The sequence below is a fragment of the Pelophylax lessonae genome (genome assembly GCF_965119305.1).
Source record: "Pelophylax lessonae genome assembly, chromosome: 7".
Lineage (NCBI taxonomy): Eukaryota > Metazoa > Chordata > Amphibia > Anura > Ranidae > Pelophylax > Pelophylax lessonae.
Genome location: NC_138774.1, coordinates 277306961 through 277331923, shown reverse-complemented (window position 1 = coordinate 277331923; position 24963 = coordinate 277306961). Strand labels below are relative to the sequence as shown.

Sequence of the window (24963 nt, the reverse complement as noted above, 5' to 3'; positions counted from 1 at the left end):
TGCAGAGGAAATGATACATGATTAAAGTCGCCCTGTCACGTGTAGAGGATGGTGCCAGGAGTTTCAGTTCTCTGCATACGCCAAGTTGAAGATATAGCCATTAAGAAAAATGGCAAGGCTGCGTTGTCCCCATCTTCACCTTGGACATATTTGTTAGGCAGAAAGCATTAGTCTCCATGGCTTGAAGGTCTCTTCTTCCCGGGTTAGAATGAGAATGGGGGTTACTAAAACCAATAAACCCTGCCCAAATCATTTACAGATCAAGCCTAGAGACCAAAAGCAGGGATCAGAAGAGAAGATACTGCCAGCATGGTCGTATCAGGTTTTCTAACCTGCCTGATCAATCGATTCCATCACAGAAGCTTCTGGTAGCACTAAAACTATGGATGAGGCCAGTCCTTTCTCTTGCTGGCCATGCTTTACTTGTATTCCCCCATACTGGGCACTTCATTCCTCTGTTCCACCCAACTCTAATGTCCCACAATTAACTTAAAACCAGTAGAAGGGCAGGGCTAATAAATTTGGGGCAGATGCTTGGTATATAAAACATCATAATCAAGGGGATATACAGAATAGGGTTAGGGTGAGCTGAGCTGCCTGGTCACTGCTGACAAGGAAAAAGGGTAAACTGAGCAGCTGAGTCACTGCTGGGAGGGAAATGCAGGAAGAGCTGAACTGTCTTGATTTGTTACCCCAACACTTCATATTCCTGATATGTGCCTGCTGTATCATTTACTTGTATGAAAAAGGATCATGTTCTCTTTGTATTGCTTTCTTTATGCAAAATCCCTGCTGTTTCTGCCAGTCCCCTTACTTTCCTGTTAAAAACTGACAATATTAAGGAGGAGAGCACACCGTGGTCAGTTCTCTAGTCTTCAGACGGACCACACCAGCTCGCACACCATACCACCCCACCAGCTGTCGCCGGCTCACTCACCCTAGACTGACTTGGAGGTAAGGCATATTCATTTGCTATTGTCACACAACTGGGTGGGCTCTACGCCCCAAGCTTTTTTGAAGCCTATTAGAGCCTCTGGCTCTAATCACGTGCTTAAAAAAAAACCATTGGAATCCATGGGACCGGCGCCCTGCATGTAGATTAGGGGGCTGGACGCATGGATGGGGGGGCAGCACCCTTGCGCCCCCAATGCACCAGCCGCCACTGGTTGAGAGGTTGGAAGCTGGAAGGTTGTAATGGTGTACCATGAAAACCTGCGGCTTTGTGTAACTAAAAGGCAAGTTTCATCCACCCACTGGCTGGGTAGATGAAACTTTTGGGGCAACCTTTAGGCATTTTGACAAGGCACCTCTGAAAAATCCCCAAGGCACCCTGGTTGAAAAAAGGCTGCTCTAGTGAACCTAACAATACCCACTAAGCTAGCAAAATGTTTTTAGCCCTCGTTCCCATAGGCGCCATTTGCAATGGGAATGTCCCAGTCAGTGGGACGCCGACTTTGCGGCACCACACCGATTTCAAACAGTAGTTCCTGCACTACTTTTGCCGATTTCAGGGGCAATTTCAATAAACATCTGTGCATAAAGCTGTAGATGTCTTCTTTAGAGTCATCCCTGAAGTCGGGCTTTGACATTGTGCGAGTTTAGATGAACCCACGCGATTTCAAAGCTGCGTTCAGTGTGAATGAGGGCTAAATGTTTGTTTACCCCGTTTGATCATCCTGTGCACCTATTAGCCAACTAATCAGCTGAGTTACCTCCGGTGTATTAAACTCCAGACTTGTAGCACAGAAAAGTAGTTTCTATGTACTCTTTTCTCCACCAGAGCCTGGATGGTCCCAAATGCCTCGTTTCCACTGAGCGGTACATTTCGGTTCGGTACAGTTTAGTACGGTTCGGTACACCTTGCTCAGGCTTGCGTTGCCACCGCCAACAGTACCCTTACATGATAGGCGTGGTGTAGCCGGAACGTAGTGATTAACGTCACTTGATAGGCGTGGTGATAGGCGATGATAGACCAATCAACGTTCTGCAGAGTGTAGCTCCACCCTGTTGGTACGGTACGACTGTGCTTGTTACCCCAATGAAAGGGTCCCAAAAAAGTGGTACGGTACGGAATAAGGGTACTATTCACAACTTTTGACAATGGAAACGGCAAAAATTGCGTACCGAACCGTACCGCTCAGTGGAAACGAGGCATTAGTGATGATGTCAGCACCTTGATTTAGATTGATTTCAATAACAGAATAAGTTAGGCAGACCAGGGCAAAGTATTTAATATGAAAATGGTTCAGCATGTATACTGCGGATTTAATGCATGTTAGGCAATATTTATTTTTGAAACAAAGGCGTAGTTCTCTAAAAAAAAAAAAAAAACACACACACACAAAACAATTGTTAGGTTATGGAGAGCAGTATGCAAGACTTACCTGTAGGATCAGTGACTCGGATAACTGGTTCTGGTCCACTCAGTGATATGGTGACCTCTTTAAGGCTCGGATCGAATGGAATTTTCCATTGCCTTTCACCTCCAGACTCATGATCAGTTGACAGCAGATGAACCTTAGAGGCCTGAATGGCTTCCTCAACCCACTTAAGCACCTGGGATAGAGCAAAGTGATACACTTGTGAAACTAGGGACTAAGACATTCGAGCATGTCCAAAGCACGTTCTACATTGTTGGGTACAAATAAAAGCCTTGTGGAAAACAGTGCAATAAAACATTCCAAAACAAAATTGCTTTTGCATAGCACATATCAAGGTATCTTTGACTGCTATTGGAGGTTCTAGGGCAAGATCGATTAGAGAGAGATTCACTACAACTTAAAGTGGAGTTGCAGTCTCCTAGCCAAAATTATCCTAATCGACTCATTGGGATCGTTGTAATTCACCATAACTCCAATGGATAGAGCTGGCCATGTGCACATTATAATGACTTACTATATAAGGATTTCTCTTTTCTCCGTCGAATCCGGTTGCGGCCATGGAAGATGTGGGCAGCTGAAGCTGGCCTGGCTTCATTTCCTGGATTTTGTGCAGCTGGCTACCCAGCTTCCACCTAGCAATCTCAGTAATGACACCGCGGGCAAGCTTTGTTCCGATCAGGAAATCCCGCGACTTCTGGGATCAATGATGTAGATTTCCCAGGAGTCAACGGGCCAGGCTGATGACGTAGTCGCCTAGGCAGTCCCAACTGGAAGTCGAGGGGAAGATAAATGAGAAAAAAGGTACTTCCTTGCGGTATTTCACCAAATAAGCAGCCAGACATTACACCACTGTGGGTGCCCATTACAATGTGGCTAAGTTTAAAAAATGAGTGGAACTCCGCTTTAAGGAAGACTCTGACTGCTTTTACAGTCATGGATCTGTCTGGTTGCCCTCGTGGGGCCAGCAACTATCTAGAAGCTACTATTAAAAGGGCCTGCTACTTTCAAAATATCAGTTATTTTTTATTTTTGGGAGGGGATTCTCTATCTGTAAACCCTCTGTCCTAAAACTGAGTTCAGCAGCAAAAGGTAAAAAGACTAAAGTGAATGGCACCCAACACCAACAACAAGACCCTTGGATGGAAATGTTAGCCAGCCAAAAGCTTGTTTGGCTGTACATCTCCTATGGATCACAGAAGTGCAGTTCGTTTTGCACTCCTGTGACCCGTTTTCAGCAGAGAGTGGACTGAAGTCCGCTTCCTGCTGACATCACAGATGTCGGTCCAGGCACTGCGTCATCATGGCAATAGAAGCCAAGATCCTCCAAGTGCCAGGACTGACACCCAGCTCAGCTTCTCAGCGAGCTGCTGAGAGCCTGAGCTGCCCGCACCCACCCCTCCACAGCCCAGCGAGAAGAAGGGGGCAGAGCAGAGAGCTGTGACTGACGGTCAGCAGCACTCTGCTCGGGGAGCTGTCAGAACTGAGCGATCGGCGGTGTTCGATCGCTCGCTTCCCAGTGCAGGGGCGCTGGGGGACAGATGCAGCATCCACCTGTATATATTTAACCACTTGTTGACTGCCGCAAGACTATATACTGCGGCAGTCAGCCCCCTACAGGCAAATTGACGTACCGAACAAGCAAAAAGTTGGGGGAGCAAACCCTGTATTTCTAAAGCTGGTGCAGCTATGAACCAAGCGACATGCATATTAAAAAAGAATAGCGCACACATGCAAAAGAAATGACTATCAAATATGAAGACAATCCATAAATAAAAATGGGGATTTGGTCCCACCATATGGCCATATCGTGCTCAAGCCCACCACTGTGTCAAAGTACCCCATTATCAGTGGGTCCTAAACTATCCATAAAAAAGGATTCGCCCGCAAGCCTCTAGGGGGCGAGCGCGCACCGCTGGCGGCATGTTCCCACTCGTGATCTTCCTCAGGAGAGGGAGAAAGACAGATGGCTGATGTAAACACAGCCGTCTGCCATTCTCCCTTAGATCATCACAGAGGCTATGCGATCCTGCTATGTAGGATCGTATGTCTCTGTGATGATCTAACAAGCTACGCCCCCTGACAGTTAGAACCACGCCCCTAGGGACACACTTAACCCCTTGATCAAAAATGAAGTTAACCCCTTCCCTGCCAGTGTCATTATTACAGTAACAGTGCATATTTTTAGCACTGATTACTGTAGTAATGTCACTGGTACCCCCAAAAGTGTCAAAAAATGTCAGTTAGGGGTCCGATCTGTCCGCCACAATGTCACGGTCCCGCAAAAAAAAAAACACAGATCGCCGCCATTACTAGTTAAAAAAAAAAAATCAATAAAAATGTAAATCTTTTCCTTAGTTAGTAAACGCAATAACTTTTGCGCAAACCAATCAAAATACGCTTATTGCGAATTTTTTTTTACCAAAAATATGTAGCAGAAAACAAATTGGCCTAAAATGTTAAAAAAATTTAGATTTTTCCTTTCCTTTTTTTTTTTTGAGAATGTCATATAAAATAAATTTGAAAAATATTGTTATTTTTTCAAAATTGTCGCTATTTTTTTGTTTATAGCACAAAAAGTAAAAATCGCAGAGGTGATCAAATACCACCAAAAGAAAGCTCTATTTGTGGGAAAAAAAAGGACGTCAATTTCATTTGGGTAGGTACAGCATCGCACGACCGCGCAATTGTCCCGAATCGCAAAAATTGGCCTACTAACTAATACACGGTTTCACTTTCTCCATCAGCTCATCCCCCACAGCTATTACCTTTTGTATCAATTGACCCTCCGTTTTAGATTGTAAGCTCTAATGAGCAGGGCCCTCTGATTCCTTTTGTACCAAATTGTATTGTAACTGTAATGTCTGCCTTCATTTTGTTAAGCGCTGCGCAAACTGTTGGCGCTATATAAATCCTGTATAATAATAATAAGGGGGAAATTTTTCCAGTCCAGAAGTGGTTAGTTAGACTATAAATTGTTCACTAATTGTTTTATAAAGATCCCATGTAGTCAAGAAGAGATTTATTTAAGCAAGGGGATTGGGTGACATTGCGGTCTGGTCATCGACTTACAAATAAAATAAACGAAGACTGAGAGCGCCAGTATGTTTAAAGAGTATTAAGAGCGACAAGATTGCTTTTTTTTTTTAAAAGGGAAACTTACAAAGTCATCCCACGGTGGTGGCGGAGGGGGGGGGGGGGGTGCGGATGTGATTATTCAGCACAATAATGTGACCGTGTGATGGAATTAGGGCACTGTCTGTAATTACAGCCAGATGGGGCAGACACAGCTAGAATGCTGGAGACATCCAGGCTTCAGCTTTCCCTCTGTCATAAACAGCAAACAGATGTGGGCCATGCAGGAGAGGTCCGGTTATAGATGTGGGCACAAAGCACCACTGTTTGTAGTCCTGCAACAAAATAGGTGCAAGGCCCGAGATCTGAAGACCTCTGTGTCCCTGCTAAATTCAAGGGACTGCAATAAAATTGACAGAGCCTTGACAGTAGACAATAAGGCCATTGAGATATGTAACATTGCTTATTTCCCGTCTTATAATCAGCCCCAGGGGAACGCTTATAGACATAGCTAACTACTGCAACAAGCCGCCTAAAGAGCAATAAGGCCCGTGGGAAGGAAAACTCCCGCTTTGATATAGAACGTGGACTTGCCACACAAACTGCATTCTAATGTAATTCTAGTCATTATTTTTTATCTTTCAGTTATGCAGCCAGGTAATGGTTTTTACATTTCACAACCATGGCAATAGCTTTTCTCCATTGCATATCGCCTTTTCATAAAAGTCTTAACTCCTAATGCCTAAGCCTTTTTCTGACGCTTGTTGCTTACAAGGCAACCTCATGCAAGTGGGGAAACATCAAAAAGGAACGGGCCCATAGTGCATTATCTTCAATACAAACTTTTATTTAAAAGCAACTAGGGTATGCACTCACCCAATTAGAAAAGGTAACAGCATGTAACAGGGGCTTCGGACAGCGTTCCTTCGGTGATGTAATGTTCCGGTACCTTTGGTACCCTAAATTACACTTTCCACAAGTGTATGCGCCCTACCATTTACTTTTGGAAAGGTGCGCATACACCTTTAAGACTGGAGCTGTCATCACTCAGCGCCGGACTAGATGGCTATTTAAGGCGTCGGTTCTCACTCACATGTGTTCGTTCAAACACCCTTACTTGGATGCTAACCTTGCTTGAAGCTTCCATGCTTGCAAGCTTACTTCGCTGACGGAACCTCGCTGCGCTGATCCCTTTATCCCGCTACTGGATCATCCGCCTCTCCTGAACCACCCTTCGGCTGTATCGCTAATAGTGCTAAGTACCCCGCAGGGGAATTCTCTATAAACTTATACTAAGCTTACACTATCTAGCTCTGCATAGTAAAGACTGTTTATTACATGTGCATAAACTAGATTGCTAGCTCTTGAGACTACTGCTACTTTTCTGCACTGGTTTGATCTCTTCTGTATGTCCACCTGCTATTCTATCATCTGCTATCATACAACATTGCTAAACCTTCCTGCATCCATCTGCTACTGTCTCACCTTCAAGTGTCTATCACCTATCACCTCCACTCAACCTATCCCTCAACCTTCATCATTGTGTTACCACATACATAAAGTCATTCTAGGAACCAGCTTGCTAACTGTGTGTATTTACTGGCTGAAATAAGACCTTCCACACATGATGAGTCATTGAGGTTGGGAATGGTATCTCAGCATATCTCTTACATGACTACTGACGTGGATCTATTTCTGCAGCTGAAAATCCACACCATATAAGAAACGCAGGAGCGTTACAGGTGATAACCGAGAAAAAGGCCGACCTCCAACTTCCGTGTGTGAAGTAGGTGACGATTGGCAAGCTCCTACCGACGTGTTTCGTCATTACAACGTCTTCAAGGGGGCGTGGCCAAGCGTCCGCATCACATCCTTTATATTGTAAAACTGAATAAAGCCGAGATTAGAGACACCTGTGAAATCAATACAGGGTTCCTCAAACTGGAACCGGATGTTATCCATGCGTTCCACCAACAGGAAGGGCATAGACAACCAACAACTTAAAAATCTCCATAGGGGACGCTTTAAAAAAAAAATAACGGTTATCTGTTTAGAGTTACAGAGAAGGTCTAGTGCTAAAATTATTGCTCCCGCTCTAACGATCGTGTCAATACCTCACATGTGTTTTTTAATGACTTTTAATGCTGTCACAAGGAATGTACACATCCCTAGTGACAGTAATAGGCAGGTGGTAAAAATGTAGGCATTCCTAGCACTGTTCTTAAGCTCACTTCACCAAGTAAAGAATTATTTGTCAAGGGCAACACCTTCTACTTAGCTTTTTCTTTCAGGAAGTTCACTGGAATGGTCCATCTCGGTGTCCATAGTGGCAAAATATGCCAAAATTCTTGCAATGTACTGTATATAAATTACCTGAAATTTTTATTTTTTTTACTTACTTTAAAAAGTGTGTAAAGCCAAAACGTTTTCTTTTAATGAAGAATGTGGTAGAATTCCTAGGAGATCCTCCGTAATCTCCTCTACAGGGGTCTGAGAGTCTCTCACCCGCCCCTTACAGCCGCTATGAGGGCAGTTATTAAGGCCTGGCATGCTGTCATTACTAAACCCAATATAGTGCGGGGTAAAAGGTCCCCATCAACAGGGGCGTACCAAGGGGTTGGACAGACTGGCGCCCGCCAGGGTTGTAAAAAATTGTCCGTGTTAGCGGTGCTTGTTGCGCCCTCCACTCAGCCTGTGCCCCCGGCGCCCCAGGCAGCGTGCGGTTCCAATCCCGAAGCCCTTTGTCCACTCCAAGCGGCGTCAGTCCGGGCTCTCTGAATCTCTGTCTCAGCCCACACCAGGCCGGTCAGCGGTTATATGACCGTGACATCATCAATTGGCTCCAGCGGTGGCAGGCTGGGGATTTTACTGACTCAGGCTGAGTGTACCGCTGCTCAGAACCTTCAACCTCCTCTGCGATCCCAGGACAAGCTGACCAGGGGACCCCTCTCTCTCCCTGTCACCCCCTCTCTCACCCTGTCACCCTGCTCTCTCTCCCTGTCACCCCTCTCTCTCTCCCTGTCACCCCCCTCTCTCCCTGTCACCCCCCCCTCTCTCTCCCTGTCACCCCCCCCCCTCTCTCTCCCTGTCACCTCCCTCTCTCTATCTGTCACCCCCTCTCTCCCTGTCACCCCCCTCTCTCTCCCTGTCACCCCCCCATTCTCTCTGTCAACCCCCCCCCTCTCTCTGCCACCCGCCCTCTCTCGCTCTCTCTATTAACCCCTCTCTTGCCACCCCCTCTCTCTGTCAACCCCCCCCTGTCTCTCTCTATCAACCCCCCTTTCTCTCTGGGGGGGGCGCCGATACAGCTCCTCGCCAGGGGCGCTGGAGACCCTAGGTACGCCTCTGCCCATCAACTCCGCTTTGGTTCAATCCCATGCAACCAGAGTTGAATTCCTTGCCAGACCCCAGTTTTGTGCTGCTAAAGGAATCAGATACCTTTCAAATTATTGGTGATGGGAGTGCTATTTACGTTTGATAGGTTGAAAGATAAAATTTACTCTGCCTAATGCATTCTTTTTCTGATTCCTGCAACCCTGACACGCCTATGCAGCGCAATTTGGAACCTGTGTGATAAATGACTTACAAAAAGTCCACCCTGCGCATAGGCAAAAAACAAATATAAATCGAATTAATACTGCCGCTGCTGCTCATCACCAAGTGTTTTTCACTTGGTGATGAGCAATTTGGAACCTTATTGTTTTGATTGGAGCAGGACAATTTGTAGGTTCTCCTCGGGGATGACGCTCTGAAAAAAAACAACACTTTCTGTAATCTACAAGTCACTTCTTCCCTCCGTTCATGTGGGACTAGATGCCCTGCTAACTGCATGGCGTGCGGAGGAGCAGGACTTGGACAATGAAGACTGGGAAGATCTCTGGGACATATCTTTTTGGAGTGCCCTCAGAATAAGTCACTTCCTACCAGTAGCTACTAGTTTACATCTACCCTAACTACTATACAGGTCCCTATAAAAGTTGGCGTTCGCCTCCTGGGGTTAGTTGACTTTCTGGGCGTTAGTAGGGTGATGCGTACTCTCTTGGGTCTCTTCTTTTATGCCAGAAAGGTAATAGTGCTCAAGTGGAAATCAGACACAGCCCCTAATCGACCCTTCTGGAAGCGTTTAATCAATAAGGGTTCTACCCCTATAAAAAGCTACTTATTTGTCCCGGGGTTGCCCTAGGAAATTTGAGAAGGTCTGGTACTTGTGGACAGATTCGGAGTGTACAACCACGGCAGGTGCTTCCACTAGGCAAACTAGGCAGCCGCCTAGGGCGTATTGCCACCTAGGGGCGCAGCCAGGAGTCGGCACTCTCTCTCCATCATGAATGATTATTGTGAGCTGAGGGGAGAGGTGGCGGTAGGGGAGGAAGAAGGGACAGAGAAAGATGCCAGGTGTCTTGGGCAGTGGCGGGAACTTTCAGGCCCTGGCTTTCCATGACTGTTGGAGGGGCCCCAAGAGGCAGGAATGAAGCCCACCAGAGTGTTTTCTGCATGATGATCCTCTTCAGCTGGAGCTGAACGGCCTTAACCCCAGGCAGGAAGTGACTCTCTGCACTGAGCTGGTAGGCAGCTGTTCATTTCCCTGGGTTGGTATTAAGCAGGGAGCGGAGGAGAGCTGAACCTGAGCTGGAGCTCGGCACTGGAGGGCGGAACCTTTACTGGGGCAGAAGCGACGAGGCACTGGAATGGTCTGAGGAGGTTGGTGATGAAGGACATGTGGAGCTCTCTGACTGCTGCTTTTCCCTCCACCAGGGAGGGTGAGTATCTTTGCGACTGGTGAGTATCTTTGCGACTGGTGAGTATCCTTGCGACTGGTGAGTACCTTGTGACGGGTGAGTATCCTTGCAACTGGTGAGTATCCTTGCAACTGGTGAATATCCTTGCACTGGTGAGTATCCTTGCGACTGGTGAAGTAGCTTGCGACTGGTGAGTATCCTTGCGACTGGAAGTATCTTTGCGACTGGTGAGTGTCCTTGTGACTGGTGAGTATCTTTGCGACTGGTGAGTATCCTTGCGACTGGTGAGTATCCTTGCGACTGGTGAGTATCCTTGCGACTGGTGAAGTATCTTGCGACGGGTGAGTATCCTTGCGACTGGTGAGTATCCTTGCACTGGTGAGTATCCTTGCGACTGGTGAGGTAGCTTGCGACTGGTGAGTATCTTTGCGACTGGTGAGTATCCTTGCGACTGGTGAGTATCTTGCGACTGGTGAGTATCTTGCGACTGGTGAGGATCCTTGCGACTGGTGAGGATCCTTGCGACTGGTGAGTATCTAGTGACTGGTGAGGGTATTAGCGACTGGTGGGTACCCCAGGTTTTGTACCAGGGAAGTTAGAGGTAGTGTAGGTAAGGAAGAGCAGGTCGTTAATATTATCCCCATAGAGTAGAGGGTAATAATGTCCGACAGGATTGGGGATGCCACTCAGTGCACTTCTTGCGGCATGTATGCGTTCCTTGATGAACCAATCGAGGACGAATACTGCTGTGCAAGATGTGAGCGACTTGTTGCTCTGGAAGCCCACATCGTGGATCTAGAGAACACAGTGACAAGACTGCGTGGCATCTACAACCTGGAAAGGAGCTTGGACTTTACCCATCAGGCGCTGGCAGGGGTCAGCATAGAGGAGGAAGGAATAGAGGAGACGCAAGCAGCAGAGGTACGCAGCTGGGTGACTGTTAGGAATGTTAGGGGGAGGAGAGTCAGGGAGGCCAGTCCTGAGTTGGTACACCCTAACATGTTTGCCGAGTTGCAGGTTGAGGGGGATATCAACTCAGGGGTGGCAGAGCTGGAGCATGCGCCCTCCCCCAGCTGCCAGGGGAGGGACGGCTCCAGGAAGAAGGGGGGCCGTAACTCAGGAAAGGTTAGAAAGGTTGTGGCAGTTGGGGACTCAATTATCAAGAGGACAGAGAGGGAAATCTGTAAAAAAGATCGCGTGAACCGAACAGTTTGTTGTTTACCGGGCGCCCGAGTTCGGCACATCGCAGATCTGGCAGACAGATTGTTGGGCGGGGCTGGGGATGACCCAGCGGTCATGGTGCATGTGGGCACTAATGACAAAGTTAAAGGTAGGTGGAGGATCCTTAAGAACGATTTCAGGGACTTAGGTAATAGATTGAGGAAAAGGACCTCCAAGGTGGTTTTCTCTGAAATACTGCCTGTACCTCGAGCCACACAGGAGAGGCAGAAGGAGCTTAGGGAAGTTAACAAGTGGCTGAGGAATTGGTGTAGGAAGGAGGGGTTTGGGTTCCTGGAGAACTGGGCTGACTTCTCAGTCGGCTACCGGCTCTTTAGTAAGGATGGGCTGCACCTTAATGGGGACGGTACAGCTCTTTTGGGGAGAAAGATGGCCACCGAGTTGGAGGGGCTTTTAAACTAGGAGACGGGGGGGAGGGCTCAGAAATAGAATCAGTCAGGAGGGAGCAGAGGACTGAAGGCAGTTGTAGGGTCAATAGCGACAGTAGGTCAACAACATCAATTGGCGGGTCTGTGCGGGAGAACAGCAGACCAAACAGAAATAAACAAAACCGCCAATCACGTTTAACTTCCGTAAAACTAAGAGGGGTATATGCTAATGCCAGGAGCCTAGCTAATAAGATGGATGAGTTGGACATGTTAGTACATGAGGAGGACATAGACCTTGTGGGAATAACGGAGACTTGGTTCGACCCCTCACATGACTGGCTGGCCAATATCCAAGGGTATTCGGTGTACCGGAAGGACAGGGTTGGTAAAAGAGGGGGAGGGGTATGTCTCTATGTCAAGAACAATATAAAGGTGCTAGAAAGGAGTGACATTACGGATGGGATGAGCATGGATTTAGAATCTGTGTGGGTTGAAGGGAAGAAGATAAGGGAAAAGTAGTTGTGGGGGTTTGCTATAGGCCACCTAACCAAGGGGAGGAGGTAGAGCTGGAATTTTTAGCACTAATAGGTAAAGCGGCAAAACTAGGATCAGTCATCATATTGGGGGACTTCAATTATCCCGACATTGACTGGGAAGAGGGGACTGCACACTCGCATAAGGCCCGGCTATTCACGGAAACCTTACAGGATAACTACATGTCACAGTTGGTGGATTCCCCTACTAGAGAGAATGCTATCCTGGATCTATTGATCACTAATGACCCAGACATAATCTCGGAGGTAGGAGTCCAGGACAACCTGGGCTCTAGCGATCACAGGATGATCACATTTAGTATAAATAACAATATAAAAAGGCAAGTGGGGAACATAAGAACCCTTAACTTCAGAAGGGCAGACTTTCCAAAATTGTACTCATTGATGGAAAGGGTAAACTGGGACCAAACCCTGGGATCACTGACCACAGAGGAAAAATGGGAATGCTTTAGAACAATATTAAGCAAAGGCATCTTGCAGTGCATTCCTATGGGGAATAAATTTAGAAGAGACAAAGCCAAACCTGGCTGGCTAAACCGTAGCGTTAAAAAACTTATTAGGGGAAAAAAATTGGCCTTCAAGAAATATAAATCAGAGGGCACCGTATCGGCCTTCCAGCAATACAAGGAGGAAAATAAGAAGTGTAAACACGAAATCAAGATGGCTAAAATCAACTTTGAGAGACAAATAGCGGAGGATAGTAAAAAAAACCCAAAGAAATTCTTTAAATATATCAACAGCAAAAAAACTAGGGCAGAGCATATTGCACACATAATTAGCGATGATGGGAGGATGGTTACAGAGGACACTGAAAAAGCAACCGTGCTGAATTCTTTTTTCTCGTCAGTCTTTACGCAGGAAAAGGAAGGGTACACTGACCATGACTGTATGGTTAGTAGTAATACACAGGACTTGCCACTATGGCTAACAGAGGGGGAAATCAGGGAAAGACTGGATAAACTTAACACAAACAAATCACCAGGCCCGGATGGCGTACATCCGAGAGTGCTCAAGGAACTCAGTATGGTTATATCTAGACCACTGTTCCTGATCTTTGCTGACAGTATTAGGACAGGAGATGTACCAGGGGATTGGAGGAAGGCTAACGTGATTCCGATATTCAAAAAGGGCCAGAGACATATCCCGGGAAATTATAGGCCTGTCAGTCTGACATCAATAATATGTAAACTTTTGGAGGGGATGATAAGGGACTATATCGTAGAGTATGCTAAAGACAACAACATCATCAGTAGTAACCAGCACGGGTTTACAAATGGGCGATCTTGTCAAACCAATCTCTTAGCATTCTACGAGGAAGTGAGCTGTGAGCTAGATAGGGGGAGACCAGTGGATGTGGTGTACTTGGATTTCGCTAAGGCGTTTGATACAGTTCCCCACAAGCGCTTAATTTATAAAATAAGGTCTGCAGGTATCGACAGCAGGGTTTGCTCTTGGATACGGAATTGGCTAAAAGGCCGTGTCCAAAGGGTAGTAATAAACAGCGCATACTCAGACTGGTCTGAGGTAGTAAGCGGGGTGCCCCAGGGCTCAGTCCTGGGACCAACCTTGTTCAATTTATTCATAAACAGCATTGAGGACGGGATCAGTAGTTCGTTATCAGTTTTTGCAGATGACACAAAATTGGCCAGGGCAATAACTGCACAGCATGAAGCAGATATCCTACAGAATGACCTGGACAAAATTACGGAGTGGGCAACGACATGGCAAATGAGGTTTAATGTGGAGAAGTGTAAGGTTTTGCACTTGGGGACCAAAAACATAAAAACACAATACACGTTAGGAGGGGAACCCTTGGGGGAATCAAAAATGGAGAAGGATCTGGGAGTCTTAGTTGATGATAGATTAGGCAACAGCATGCAATGCCAAGCGGCAGCTTCCAAAGCCAACAGAATATTAGCATGCATAAAGAAAGGGATGTATTCCAGAGATAAGACTATAATCCTTCCACTTTATAAAACTCTGGTCCGACCGCATCTGGAGTATTCTGTCCAGTTCTGGTCGCCAGTCCTCAGGAGGGATGTGTTGGAGCTGGAGAAAGTCCAGAGAAGGGCAACTAAACTGATTAGGGGGTTGGAGGACCTTACCTATGAAGAGCGGCTGCAATCGCTCGATTTATTTTCCCTGGAGAAAAGACGTCTGAGAGGGGATCTCAGCTTAGAAGAAAAGCTGTTCATTCGAAGGAATTGCATGAGGACTCGAGGACATACAATGCGATTAGAGGAGAAGCGTTTTAACCTCAGGCAACGTGGGGGGTTCTTTACTGTTAGGGCTACAAGATTGTGGAATTGTCTACCACAAGAGGTGGTTTCTGCGGGTAGTATGGTGACTTTCAAAAGACTCTTAGACTTACATCTCAAGGATCAGGAGATTGAGGGCTATGTTAGATGATTACAGTCACACACACCTACACAGGTTGAACTGGATGGACTATTGTCTTTATTCAACCTCACCTACTATGTAACTATGTAACTATGTAACTATGTAAGGAGCCGGCTGGAGCTGTGGTGAGCACTGTGGTCCAGGAGGGGAGCGTCCTGGGAGAAGGAATCAGCAGGATCAGTGTGAAGGAGAGCAGAGTGGGGGCCACTCTCTTCATACCGCCCAGTTAGTGTCCCCAGAACAGGGGATCGGGGTCCCTGGGTGTTACATCGAGCATCACTGGTATGAAAGGGAATCGGGGTCACCAGGTGTGCCATGAGGAATTGGGGTCCCCAAGTGTGACACGGAGGAACATCAGGGTCCCCAGGTGTGACATGGAGGAACATCAGGGTCCCCAACTGTGACATGGAAAAACATCAGGGTCTGACATAGAGGAACATTGGGGTCACTGAGTATGACAGCATGACATGGAGGAACACGGGGGTCCCTGGGTGTGACATGGAGGAACATCAGGGTCAGTGGGTATGACAGCATGACATTGAGGAACACGGGGGTCCCTGGGTGTGACATGGAGGAACATCAGGGTCAGTGGGTATGACAGCATGACATGGAGGAATATTGGGGTCCAAGGGTGTGACATGGAAAAACATCAATGTCCCTGGGTGTGACATGGAGGAATATGGGGAGTCACTGGGTATGAAAGCATAACATGGAGGAACCATCGGATCAGGGCCACTGGGTATGACATAGAGGAGTTTTTAACCCCTTCCCTTTTTTTGGGGGGGCGCAAGTAGCTGGTCTTGCCTAGGGCGTAAAATAGTCTTGCACCGGCCCTGTGTACAACAAAGGGTCAGGGGCCACAGACTGAATTCATTCCCCCCTGATAAGGTTTAGTTTATAATATGAACCAATTTTTTTCCTCTGCAGGGACTCAGTTACATTTATTCAGGTAGGATTCTAAACACCAGATATTAATCTTTGGATACATTATCCTGATGGTTGAGAGGGAACAGGAATCTCCTTATAATTCATCAACCCTTGAAGTGATTTTATAAGAGAATGACAGAGCGAGGTGTATGGAAGGTGTGTTGTTTCTTTTCCCCCCTCCTTTTTTTGGGGGGTTCTATAATAGGAGGTGTTATTAGTAGTTCTATGTTTTATGTATCAGCTGGGGAATGCCCAAAGGCTATGTTTTGTACCTATACATCAAAATTTTTCAATAAAAAACATTTTCAAAAAAAAGAATGTGGTAGAATCAGAACCCTTGTCAGGTTTTTATTAATGTCTTTGTCCCTGGCAGGGGGTTCCCCCCTCACTGTTGGTCCTGAGGACTATTGTATTGGTACAGTAATAAGAAATCCAAAATTTCTGAGTTGTCCCTGTAACAGAATTAATGGAAAATCTTCCATGACCCGGGGTGGTCAGAGCCCCCGTGTTGCCCTAACATGTTCTACACCAACTGTTCCCACTCCAACTACTGAACCATCCCACCCTATTAAATAATCACTCTACTCGTACTTGGAGTTAAGATGGCCGACATGGCCTTTTATTAAACAAAAAATATTTTTTAACAATTAGAGCCGGTTCACACTGAGGCGACACGACTTCGGGGGGGCGACCTGTGAAGTTGCGTGCACCGCTGTGCACCGCAACTTCGGCGCGACTTGCAGGGACTTCACATAATGGAAGTCTATGCAAATCACTCCAAGGTCGCCCCAAATTAGTACAGGACCCTTATTCTAAGTCGGAGCGACTTGTGGCGCTCCTATTAGAACGGGTCCTGTACTACTCAATGGACCGCGACTGACCGCGACTTGTCAGGCTGACAAGTCGCCTGACAAGTCGCAGCAGTGTGAATGGGCTAATATAATAATAATCCATTTTAAACTTGGTTGCAGGTCCTTGACAGTACCATATTACCACCAACTTTTGTGTCTGTGTCACCATTTGGCTTAGTCACGCCCCCAGCCGCTAAGCACCGCCTCGGAGACTAACACAGCCGACCTCAGACACCCACCTGTACCAATTAGAGGACACCATACCTCGGATGGGTCCCCACCATTTTCCCCCAAAAGACCAGCTTATAGACCCCTGTCAAGGACCCCAAACCGCCACAATACTGAAAGCAGAGAAAAAACTTCAAATACCGCAACAATCCAAGTTCCTCCGTAGAAAATAGGAGAGACAAGAACTCACTGCTCAAGGTGGTGTAATTGCCTGATGACTCACACCGGTGCATGCCCGGGCTCGCCTCCGTGAAAACTTGATTAAGGAAAAGGAATTGGCAGCACTCCAGGTTGAGTCAAAATCCAGATTTATTGACTGGACATCCAAATATGACAATCGTGACAAGGTAGACGCGTTTCACACACTGACTGTGTGCTTAATCATTACGGGAGGGAGGGACGTTCTTCCACAATTTCTCCTCAAAGAGTGACGGAAACCCCTCCTACCCTGCAGCTATACTTCTACAGCTCCACCCCCTCACCCCGTACAACTGACCAATAAGGTAAGGGTCAAGCACTGACCACCTACTTTTTCCCAATTAACTCCTGCAGCTCGGTTCTCCCTCCACCCAGTCATGTATGCCCTCTACTTCGTTCCTCCTAGCGCCGGGCATGTCTATAGTGACAACTGTGAATGCGAGGAAATCCTCTTACTGATTTTTCTCTAAGACAGAAGTGAAGGAAAATCTCCTTACAGGACATAGACAGCAGAAAAAAAAATGGGGTCTTAACGATTCCCTACTCTGTCTAAACCAAAAAACGTTTTGGGTCTACATTCACTTTGAAGTGTCAATCCATAAATGACCAAAGTAATATTTCCTTACTGGGTTAACCACTTAAGCCCCAGAAGATTTTACCCCCTTCCTGACCAGGGGGTATTTTGCGATTCGGCACTGCGTGACTTTAACGGACAATTGCGCGGTCGTGCGACACTTTACCCAAACGAATTTGACGTCCTTTTTTTTCCCACAAACAGAGCTTTCTTTTGGTGGTATTTGATCACCTGTGCAATATTTTGATCATGCGCTATAAACAAAAAAAGAGCGACAATTTTGCAAAAATAACAATATTTTTCACATTTTTTTATATGAAATTCCCCCCAAAAAAATGTAAAAATCTAAATTTTTTTACATTTTTGGCCAATTTGTTTTCTGCTACCTATGTTTGGTAAAAAAAATCACAATAAGTGTATTTTGATTGGTTTGCGCAAAAGTTATTGCGTTTACTAACTAAGGGAAAGATTTTTGTCATTTTTGTTGTTTTTTTTTTTAACGCGCAATGGCGGCGATCTTCAATTTTTTTTTGCGGTACTGCGACATTGCAGCGGACAGATCGGACCCTTGACTGACATTTTTGACACTTTTGGGGGTACCAGTGACATTACTACAGTAATCAGTGCTATACATATGCACTGTTACTGTAAAAATGACACTGGGAGGGAAGGGGTTAACTTTATTGGAGAGGGAGGGGTTAAGTGTGTCCCTAGGGGCGTGCTTCTAACTGTCATTGGATGTGGCTAGTGGTGTAATAGCACAGATCAACGGTCCTACATAGCAGGACCGAGTGATCTGTGTTTTTACACAGGGGAGAATGGCAGGCGGCTTTGTTTACACTAGCCGCCTGCCTTTCTCCCTCTCTGTCCGACAATCGCGAGTGACCGGCGGACATCGGGTCCGCCGGTCACACGCGCCGGCTTCCTCTGGTACGAGCGGGGGCGGGAGCGCGCCTCCGGTGGCGCGCGCTCGCCCCCTATTCGCTCCCAGGCTAGTGACGTACCGGTACGTCACTTTGCCTGGGAGGGGCTGACCGCCGCCGTATATAGTCGGGCGGCGGTCGACAAGTGGTTAAAATGCATTTTGGTCTGTGACTCAAAAAAAGGTGATATTTTTGTGTTTTATTTCTCTGAAGAATTCCATCTATGTGCTATATGTGACCTTGATTCCCAAAATTGAGATTTTGGGGTAAATGAAGTAGACTTTTTTGGATGGCCAGTGTAAAGTTTTATTTAAAAATGGATGGAGACACTTACCTCATTAACCTGCTGCTTGTCCAGGTGGAATATCTGTCCTGAACTGGTGGCTGCGATCTCTTCATATACACGGTAACCCTGGTGAGTCCGGTCACCGCAGTCTCCGGTAAGCACAAAGACCACCTGCAGAGAAGGGGCGTAATTTAACAAAATTTACCCAAGCAATCAAGCCATCAAAAGATAAAAGTATATCAGCCAAGAGCCTACAGTGCACCCGGAAGGTATTCATATTTTCCACCTTTCTTTATGTTACAGCCTTCCAAAATGGATAAATTCATTATTTTCCTCAAAATTCGCCAAACAATACCCCATAATGACAATGCAAAAGAAGTTTAAAATCTTTGCAAAGTTAAAAACTAAAAAAATCACATGCACATAAGTATTCACAGCCTTTGCCATGACACTCAAAATTGAGCTCAGGTGCATCCTGTTTCCAACGATCATCCTTCAGATGTTTCTACAACTTGACTGGAGTCCACCTGTGGTAATCTCAGTTGATTGGACATGATTTGGAAAGCACACACCTGTCTATATAGGGTCCCACAGTTACCAGGGCTTATCAGAGATAAAAACCAGGCCATGAAGTCCAAGGAATTGTCTGTATACCTCTGAGACAGGATTGTATCGAGGCACAGATCTCGGGAAGGTTCCAGAATTTTTTTTGCAGAATTGAAGACCCCAATGAGCACAGTGGCCACCACCAGTAAAAACAGACCTCCCCAGCAACAATAGATTGCCACACAAAAATAGATGCCCTCTAGCAATCAACGGTAGATCACTTTCAGCAACGATTGACCCCCCAGCAATAATAGACCTCCCAGAAACAATAGCCCACCATGCAAAAATAGATCTCTTCCAGGAACAATAGATCCCCAGCAACCTGCATCAATAGACCCTCCAGCACAACTCAGCACCCCTTGCCATTACATACATCCAGTACAGGAGGTGCCGGAACTGCATTCCCCCGCGTTCCCGCTGAAAAAATGCCCTGGGGATTAATAATTCCTCCCATCCTCCACATATGGCAGGTTAAAGCAGGCATTGCCATTAGAGAGGTACAGTAGATACGTTCCATGCAACAAATTCTATTATCCCTCCAAAAACACCTGCTTCGAATCTTCAACCAAATTAGGTACTACAACCTTTTCTCATATGGTACCTGATATTGGGGTTCAGGTCAGGAGGAAAACTGAATGCCCATAGCAGCTACATTATCTGTTTATTACTAAGCAGTTATACAAAAATAATAGCTGGAATCGGAAGTGTAATAAATCATAGCAGGGCCCCCAAATTCAACTGCAATCAGATCTCCCGCACCATCTGAATGAACATGAGAAGAGGGTGAGGGATCCTCAATCTTCAAGCCTATTTCCGGATCTCGTATCCTGATGTCATTGACTTGTTTCCTATTGGCTGCTATTTCCAACTCCTGCACCACTATGTTCTAATTCATGTACATGAGGCCCATAAGAAACTTTGGGAAAACCTGAATATTAAAACTGTAATGCCAGATGTACTAACCTGAGACTGCTTGAGCTGCAGCAGCTGGAGAACCTCTTGCTTCTTGCGAAAATCTTTGGCGCGGGCATCCGTAAAAACGTAAATGAAGGATCCAGGGTGGGAAACTTCCAAGGCCATCTTGATGGCACCCACGCTCATCTCCGGGCAGTCACCCCCACCCTGAAATCATTAGGGCATAGAGGGAATAAGAAGATGCATCTTTTTAATGTATCGGTAATCCATAAGAATTCATTTATCTTATTTACTTCTTTTTTGTCTGTTAAACTTATGATTGAAAGTGTTTTGTTATATCTGTTCAATAAAGACAAGAAATGCATGTTGATACTGCCAGGAAAAATACTTCCGTCCCATTCAAGGCACAGTGTTATCAACCTTGCCGAGATCTCTTGGTAAATTACAAGACACCTCCCTTTATGTTATAAAGATGAGAAGCATTGGGGTTGATTTACTAAAACTGGAGGGTGCAAAATCTGGTGCATGGTAGCCAATCAGCTTCTAACTTCAGCTTGTTCAGTTAAAGTATAACAAAAGCAAAACTTTTTAACTTTTTTTAGTTTTGGATAGAGTGGAGATAGATTCAGTGGTGGCTGGTGCTCCATCAGGTGGGGGGGGGGGGGGGGCGACGGGCGGACCCCCCCCTCAATCACTCCAGCGGCAGACCCGGACCCCCCCCCCCAATAACTCCAGCGGCAGACCCGGACCCCCCTCCGATCACTCCAGTGGCAGACAGAACCCCCCCAATCACTCCAGCGGCAGACCCGGACCCCCCTCCAATCACTCCAGCGGCAGACCCGGACCCCCCTCCGATCACTCCAGCGGCAGACAGAACCCCCCAATCACTCCAGCGGCAGACCCGGACCCCCCCCCCTAACTCCAGCGGCAGACCCGGACCCCCCTCCGATCACTCCAGCGGCAGACAGAACCCCCCCAATCACTCCAGCGGCAGACCCGGACCCCCCTCCAATCACTCCAGCAGCAGACTTACCTTGCTCCAGCGGCGGCTTCCCCCTCAGTCCCCATGTTCCCTCTCTCCTCCCTCCTTGGCCAATAGGATGCCTTCTTTTGGCCAATCGGGAAACAAGTCTCAGGACCCGCTTCCTGATTGGACAATAGGGGAATCAGTGTGGCAATAGTGAATATTCACTCGCTATTGTCACACAACTGGGTGGGCTCAGGGCGCAGTGCTCTGCGCCCCGAGCCTACCCTTTATCAAAGCCTATTAGAGCCTCTGCCTCTAATCACTTGCTTAAAAAAAAAAAAAAATCCCCCATTGGAATCCATGCGTCCGGCGCCCCGCATGTACATTAGGGGGCCGGACGCATGGATGGGGGGGCGGCGCCCCTGCGCCCCTAATGGATGGGCCGCCACTGGATAGAATAGATACATACATATTCACCAGCACACCAAGGATCTTGCACAGCAGTCCGAAGAAACTTTTTTATTGCAAAAGGGTCACATCAGAATAAATGCAACGTTTCGGAGTCACGCAGGACCCCTTCACCAGGCATGTATCCGTGATAGATCCAGTGTCCAGCTGGTGAACGCTGCCGCACCCATAACAGATGTGCCTATATCCATCAAGGTGTGCAATGGGAATATTGACTATTCTGGAGATGGAAAAGAACACTTATTAGGTTTTTATTGCTGTCTGTGCCACCCTTAGGAAGATTCACCCTCTCTATTTGTCCTGCTTACCATCATCACTGAAAGTAAAAGAAAGTCCCACATTTTAGGTTGTCCCCAGAAATGTAATAGAGCAGTGGTGGCCTGTCCATTGGGGGCGCCGCCCCCCCCCCCTATCCATGCATCCGGCCCCCTAATTTACATGCAGGGCGCCTGGACGTATTGGATTCCAATGGGGGATTTTTATTTTTTTTTAAGCATGTGATTAGAGCCAGAGGCTCTTATAGGCTTCAAAAAAGGGTGGGCTTGAGGCGCAGAGCACTGCGCCCTGAGCCCACCCAGTTGTATGACATTAGCGAATGAATATTCAATATCATCACACTGTTTTTCCTCCCAGCCAATCAGGAAGCAGACCCCTTTCCTGATTGGCTGAAAAGAGAAGCGATTTTACTGGCCATTGGCCAGGAAGAGGGAGGAGTCGTACGGCCAGAGGAGACTCACAGCAGCTCGGGGAAGGAGCAGGTAAGAAAGCTGGCTGTCCGGTGGGGCAGCCACCTGTCCGTCCCAGGAGGCGGGAGGAGGGAGGGGGTGGTAGATTTGATTGCCGGCCCGCGACCCACCCCCCCCCCCCCCCCAATTTTCATTCAGCAGCTGCCACTGTAATAGAGGGGAAATCTTCCAATGGGGACACTAATTCTGGTGACCTGGGGGGGTCTTCAAGGAATCCCCTTAATTTTAGAGATTTCCTCTCACTTACTGTTTGGCTATGGGAAAGGAAGTGAAGGGAAGTCTCCCCAATGGGACACAGATGGCAAAAGTTTATCTTATAGGGGTTATAACCCTCCCATACTCTATCCAAAATGAAAAAAAAAAAAAAAAGTTTAGCCTATAGTTCTACTTTAAAGCGGAGTTCCAGTTGTTTTTTTATTTTTTTCTAAAAAACACCCTCACAATGGTCACAGCTTACATAATCTATTCCGACATATATAGTAAATGTAGTCTTTTTTTGGTATATAGTTATGCAATTTACTCACAATATTCTCTCTAACAAGCATGGTCCCATCTTCAGTATGGGCATCTGAAGCCCGCTTGTAGCTCCTTCTGGGATATGGTGCTGCTGGCTACCCAGCATGCACCTCCTGATCTCGCGCATGCACAGCCCGTACAGAGCGCGGCTCTCTCATTGAAATACCGCAATGCTAGGCTGCCCATTGAAGCTGCTCCTGGGATTGATGACACTTACATCCCAGAAGCCAGCGAGTGGAGGGATATGATGTACCTCGCCGCGGCGCAGTACAATGGAAGTTGACTATTTATGTGCAAAAAAGCCAACATGCTTTTTAAAAAAATAAAAATAAATTCCGATCACAAATGTCACTGTGATCAGCAACGAAGGGGGCCGAACTTTAAAAATTGGGTGGAGCTCCGCTTTAAAGTGGTTGTAAAGTCAGAAGGTTTTTTATCTTAATGCATTCTATGCATTAGGATAAAAAGCCTTCCGTGTGTAGCAGCCCCCCTAATACTTATCTGAGCCCAGGGCCGGCCCTACCATGGGTCCTACTGGGTCCATTGGACCTAGGCAGCACTTTGAGAGGGGCAGCAAATTGATGCCCAAGGTTTTTTTCTCCAGCAGTTTTGTGTGTCATCAGTTCGTGGCACGTTACGAATGGCAATTCCCCATCTCATACTGCCGCCCATAGTGCAAACTGATGAGTATGAGGAGACGGAGGGTCTCCTCCGGGGAACGTTTCCTGATAGGAGGATTTCCCCTCTATTACTTTTCTGGCGATCTTTTAATTCACTTTCAATGATAATGGTAAACAGGACATATAGAGAGGGTAAATCTCCCCAACAGGGGCACAGACAGCAATAAAAACTGACAGGCGCTCTAATTCATTTCCCCTCTATCCAAAACGAAAAAAAAAGTTTTGCCTTTAGTTATACGTTAAGAAGTCCGTAATGGTGCTCCACACATTGCATTTTGCACATTGCAATTCGAAGCGACAACAGTGACTTCTTAAGCACTTTTTTGGATGTGACAATACATTGTGAGGTTTATATTTACGGATATGATTAGATATTTTTGCATTGTTCACTTCGGTTTATTGTGCTTATTAAATATGAATACAAATATAGGATATTGAACTGGTCTTTAATAATTAATATACATGTAGCACTCTCCTAAATAGGTGCTGGGCAGAGAAAGTATAGTTGCTCTGTCTGCTTTTTAGGGGAGCCCGATTAATAGTTAGACTGTTGCATGTGCCCAGGGTGTGATTCATCTGGGCTGAGGGAGTGTCCCCACTGTATCCAATAGGGGAGCCTGTTGGACAGTGGAGGAAACCCAGCCAGTGACCCACAGGCTTTTGTAACTATCTCAGTGGGTTGGCACAAGCAGTGATGCATCCTGGGATACGTTATAAAAGTCAAGGGCACATGTGACAAGGGGTATTTGGGTGGGAAGCCAAGTCCCAGAAGGAGGGTGATGACTGTCTCCTTTTCTGAAGGTGTGGAAGGTGGTCACAGGCAATTGGCCTAGTGGACCAGCAAAGTGTGGCTGAACCCAGAGGTCCAATGAAGCTGACTGAGGAGGTGAAAACAGAGCAACTCTGCAAAAACAGTGTAAGTACAGGGGAGCTTGCCAATGGGTCTGCCCAGGAAGGGGGCCACTCCAGTGGCTAGAGTCAGCAGAAGGGTGTCAGTCAGCACACAGGCAGTGAGAGTAAAGGGGGTGCCAATTTATTAACCCTCAAGAGAATTATCAAGTGGGAACAGTTAACATATCTTCACTTCAGTGGCAATGTGAAGCAGCGGCCTTGCCGCATTCTACAGTCAGTTGTCCTCAGAATTGTGCATAGTTACTAGTTGGAGTATACCACTCATCCCTTCTCCTATCCCAGTTCTGTATTCAGTCACAGCGGGAGTCGGGCCAGGGGAGGAGCGGCGGTAATCACAACCGCTCTTCCCCGATCGTCGGGGAATCGAGTCTATAACAAAGCGGGCGAATCTCCTAAGTGACAGACAGGGTCAG

The 24963-nt window shown here is 46.8% G+C and overlaps 1 protein-coding gene across 1 annotated transcript in view; it reads right to left on the bottom strand.

Annotated features, from left to right (window-relative positions):
* HMCN2 (hemicentin 2) overlaps positions 1-24963 on the bottom strand; it is a 377259-nt gene that overhangs the window by 300492 nt on the left and 51804 nt on the right. Inside the window, exons 3-5 of the mRNA XM_082263033.1 lie at positions 20310-20468; positions 18789-18911; positions 2385-2556 (exon numbers count right to left, since the gene is read on the bottom strand). Coding sequence (XP_082119159.1) covers positions 2385-2556; positions 18789-18911; positions 20310-20468 — 454 coding nt within the window. The remainder of the gene's footprint in view (positions 1-2384; positions 2557-18788; positions 18912-20309; positions 20469-24963) is intronic.